At 56.8% G+C, this 4,558-nt stretch overlaps 1 protein-coding gene across 1 annotated transcript; it reads right to left on the minus strand.

The window, feature by feature from the left end:
- Window positions 1-387: 387 nt before the first annotated feature.
- On the minus strand, window positions 388-3,383 carry Dand5 (DAN domain BMP antagonist family member 5). Its single transcript, XM_027955103.2, has 2 exons — window positions 3,120-3,383; window positions 388-930 (listed from the first exon to the last, which is right to left on the minus strand). Exons 1-2 carry the CDS (start codon window positions 3,381-3,383, stop codon window positions 682-684), a joined length of 513 nt encoding a protein of 170 aa, XP_027810904.2. The 3' UTR covers window positions 388-681.
- Between the last annotated feature and the right edge of the window lie 1,175 nt (window positions 3,384-4,558).

Below are 4,558 nucleotides of genomic sequence, written 5' to 3' on the forward strand. Positions count from 1 at the left end.
TGCAGCTGCCTGCCTGCCTAGGCGTTTGTGTCCCCAGGCCAGGATCATAGCTGTGTCTCCTGGTGGGGTGGGGCCGCCTGTCCTCCCGCAGTGCAGCGGAAATGTGCTGGGCTCCTTCCCTGAGAGGCAGCTGAGCCCAGTGGTTAAGATCAAATTCGTGCTGGACGCCGTGGTGCGTGGAATCCCAGCGACTGAGGCATGAGGATTGCAAGTTCAAGGCCAGCCTCAGCAACTTGGTGAGACCCTGTCTCAACAACCTGGTTTCAATCCCCAGGACCACAAAAGACAAAAAAATATGTGAATGCGGGCTTGGCCACTGACTGCACGGTGACGCTGGGTGCGTGCCTTGCAAAGTCAGGGCCTCAGTTTCCTAATCTGTAAAATGGCATGAAGTTGACCCTGCCTCCGTAGGCCTCTGAGGATCACCTCCTGAGGAGGACACGAGTGAGCACTTGTCAAAGAGCCTAGCAATCAGTGGGCAGTTGGTAAGTGCGTGCTGTGGCTATTAGTGGTCCAGCCCCATGAATGGGGCTGTGCCTAGTGTCCTTGGGAGCAGGGTGACTTTGGAGAGCCGTCTGTAGCCCTGCTTCCTGGTCTTGTGACCCAGAATCCATCATCTAGGTCCGTGTCGTCGTCCCATCTCTCCGAGATTCGTGTCTGTGTGTCTGTCACAGTGCTGCGTCATAGCTTTGGTCCACACCGACAGCCCTCCACCAGCCTGGTGGACACCTTCACCCGCCGAGGGGAGGAGGCTGGGCTGCCCGGCCGACACCACAGGACCACAGGTGTCCAGTGCTGGCGAGTGGGCACGCAGCTGTTGCAGAGGACAAGTGGGGTGGGGTCTGAGCCCGGGATGTAGAGAGAGGAGCAGCGGCCAAAGCAGAGGTGATTTCGGACACGGACAGCAGTGCAGCCAGGCCGAGAGAGCACCTGAGACCAGAGGCAGGGTGACAGGTTAGGGCAGCAGAGTGTGAGGCTCATCCACTTCCACCCACCCTGAGAGGTATGGGTGATGCAGCAAAGCTGCCTGGGTTCCAGTCCTGGCTCTGCCATCTCCTGGCTGTATGGCCTAGGGCAAGTTACTCAACCTCTCTGGGCCTCTGTTTCCTCAACTGTAAAATCAGTGGAGTTCAACTAGGAAAAGAAGAAACCACTCTAGGTCTTTCAACAGAGAGGATTCATTCAGGGAATACAGCAGCTTAACCAATCAGGAGATAATGACAAGAACAACTGGAGACGGTCACCAGCAGGGCTGCTATCACCCCAAAGATGAGGGGCAGTGGGAGGAGGTAGTAATAAAAGAGGCCAACTAGGCATGGTGGTGCATTCCTGTGATCCCAGCAGCTTGGAGGCTGAGGCAGGAGGATGGCAAGTTTGAGGTCAGCCTCAGCAACTTAGTAAGACCCTGCCTCAAAATAGAAAACAAAAAGGGCAGGGGGTGCAGCTCAGTGATAAATTGCCCTGGGTTAAATTTCCAGTAGCCCCCCCCAAAAAAAAAGGAGGCCAGGAGGATTAAACAAACAATTTAGTGTATTTCCTGGCACACAGTTGGTGCTCAATAAATGTTAGTTCTTCCTATGGCCCCCTCTATCATCTCACCACTAAATCGTGGCCATTTTCTGCTTAAACCCTGCACCCCTCCCCCAGCACAAGAGGCTTCTCATCTTCCTTAGAATGAAATGCAAAGTCCTCCCCAAGGCCCAGAAGTCCCTGCACACTCTGCCCTGTCCCCTCCCTGCCCTCTGCCCTCTGGCCTCTGCCTAGATCACCCTTCCGTCCACCCTTCCCGGAGCTGACTCCAACTCATCCTCCCTCCAAAGCACCCCACAGGGAACTTCCCTCCCCTTGTGACAATGCTGTCCTGCGTGTCCCTAAAGCGATTGGTTGGTGTGCATCTTGGGACACTGTTCTGTTTTTCACCCTCCTCCCAGAGGTTAAGCCACCTGAAGACAGGAACCTCGTGTTGTCCTGGCCGTGGCCCCAGTCGGTAGATGCCCAACTCCTCCCCGCGTGTCCAGAGGAGGACGCCCAGGCTCCAAGGCAAGGTCCTGCAGTGCTGAGAAGGCCGCGTGCCCTCAGGGCCCCTCTGTGTCCCTCCGGGGCAGCCAGATTCCAAGCCAGAGTCCCTTCTGCTCCGTGAAGCTTGCACCACTGGACAGGGCGGCCTTGAGGCTGGGGTGCCACAGAGGCAGGACTGGGCACAAGGCAGGTGGCTCCAGGGCCAAGCAACTCCTGCCACCTGGATTCAGGGTTTTCTGGGCAAATGACAAGCCAAGGAGTCTGGGACATTGACGGCTGGGCACGGATTTGAGCACTTGGCATCCTTCGCTGTGCCCGACTCCCTTCTGTAAAGGTGGGAACTGAGGTTCAGAGAAGGCAAGCTACTCACCCTGAATCACACAGAAATCATTGATTAAGGAAGGATGTGAATTCAGCACACTGTATGCATTCCCAAGGCCCTTATGGAGCACCAGCTGGATACAGCCATGAGATTGCTCCCCACGCCCACTCATTCAAGCTGCCTGATAGCCCATAGGAGGCAGATAATTCTAGGACTCATTCATTCACTCGAGAAACACGGAGTGCGCTTGGCTCTGCTTGTTCTGAGTGAGGTGGGAGCCAGGGGGCCTCTAAGGGGAGAAGGAACATGACCTGACCCAGGGGTCCACGGGCACCCTCGGCCCCTAAATGGGAACATAGACTTAGGAGGAGGAGTGGCCCAAAGACAGGAGATCAGGTGAAGGCACCCTCCCTCCCACATGAGAGGCCAGTACCCCATTTGGGGGTTGAGCCCAGGGGTGCTTGACCGCTGAGCCACATTCCCAGTCCTCTTTAACTTTTATTTTGGGACAAGATCTCGCTAAGTTGCTTAGGGCTTTGCTAAGTTGCTGAGGCTGGCCTTGAACTTTTGATCCTCCTGCCTCAGCCTCCCCAGTTACCAGGATCACAGGTGTGTGTCACTGTGCCCAGCAATCCTGTACCCAATGGACCCGGGAGAACACTGAGACTCAGAGCCATGTAGGTGGATGATGCGGGTCATGAACTCAGATCTGCCTGGAGCCATAGCCTGGGCTTCCTGCAGGTGCTGAGACCGGCCCACCCCCACCCCGCACACTCACCTGAATGAAGGGCACAGCCTTACACATTTCCTGGGTCACTTCTTTAGGGTCCAATGGCAAAGACACGGAGGTGGCCACCTCCTGCCCATCCTGCAACCCATCTGTCCCCAGCCTCCAGGGTTTCTGCAGGCCCAGGAAGGCCTTCCAGCTGCCAAGGGCAAAGGCCGGCCCCGGGGGAGCTGGGGGTCCAGGCCTCCCTGAGCCTGCGGGCAGCCAGGCCGCACTCAGCAGCCCCAGGAGAGTGGTCAGCCATCCTCGGGACATCTGCTTAGCTGTCCGTCTGTCAGTCCAGGGTGGGGCTCAGGGTCCTGGGCAGTTGACCCTGCTGTCTAGCGAGTGGAGTCTGGTCCCTCAGACCTGCTTTTAATCACTTGTCCCCACCTGGGCAGCCTGGGAAGCGCCTCTGCAAACTCACAGCAGGGAGGAAAGTAAACCAGACCTGCGGGGTTCCTAGCAGCCTGCGGGGTCCTGAGGGCTGGGCCTGCAGGTGTGTGGGCTGTGGGATCAAAAGAGGCAAGTCTAGGGGGTCGAGGTACAAGTCTAGGGACAGGAGCTGAGGGACACCATGCCTGATAGCCCTGCAGGAATACTTTTCTTTGCAACCAGGCTTCTTGGGTTTCCACCCCCATATGCCAACTTCCTGGCTGTGCAACCACAGGCAAGTCCCCGAACCACTCTGGGCCTCAACTTTCCTCTTTTGTAATATGGTGTTGATAACAGGCCCTACCTTGTTCTAAGGACTCAAGGAGACAATTTAGATAAGGAGCTTAAAACGGAGGTCAGTTTGCAGTAGCATCATGAGCCAGTGCCTTCCTCCAAACACACACACCAGGGTGCTGCAGATCAAACCCAGGACCCTGTGCAACTAACCAGACCAGCCACCCCTGAGCTGCAGCCCCAGCCCCGGTCAGCGACAATTAACATGATTGGGGCTACTGTTTTCCCTTTAGTACTTGTTGGAAGCCAGGCATAATTCTTTCCCATGAAGATACGCAGAGAATAAACAGAAACTGGGTCCCTCCTGCCTCACATTTTACATCAGAGTGTCTCAAACAGACAATACAGGACAAATGATTTCAGCTTCAGGATAAAGACATTAAAACAAAATGTGCTTTAGAGGGTTCAAGGCGGGGGCGTCTGTCCTAGGGTGGTCAGGGAAGTCCTCCCCAAAGAGGTGACACTTTTGCAAAGGCCCGAGATGCCGCCAGAGGCTTGGGAACAGCTCGGTAGGGGGTGGAGGTTGACCTGCTGGAAACACGTCCCGGGCTTTGGGCATCCCGTGGCGGCTGCAGGTCCCGGCCGGGTCTTAGCACCTGGGTGGCGCGCATCTTGCACCAAGGTGTGGAGCTCCAGGCGTCCGGGCCGTGGGAAGCCGCGGGGCTGGCTGTTCCCGAGTCCCCACCCCGGGAGCTGCGACCGCGATGGGGCGCGCTCGCCCT

Source organism: Marmota flaviventris, chromosome 1 (genome assembly GCF_047511675.1).
Source record: "Marmota flaviventris isolate mMarFla1 chromosome 1, mMarFla1.hap1, whole genome shotgun sequence".
In the NCBI taxonomy this organism is placed as follows: domain Eukaryota; kingdom Metazoa; phylum Chordata; class Mammalia; order Rodentia; family Sciuridae; genus Marmota; species Marmota flaviventris.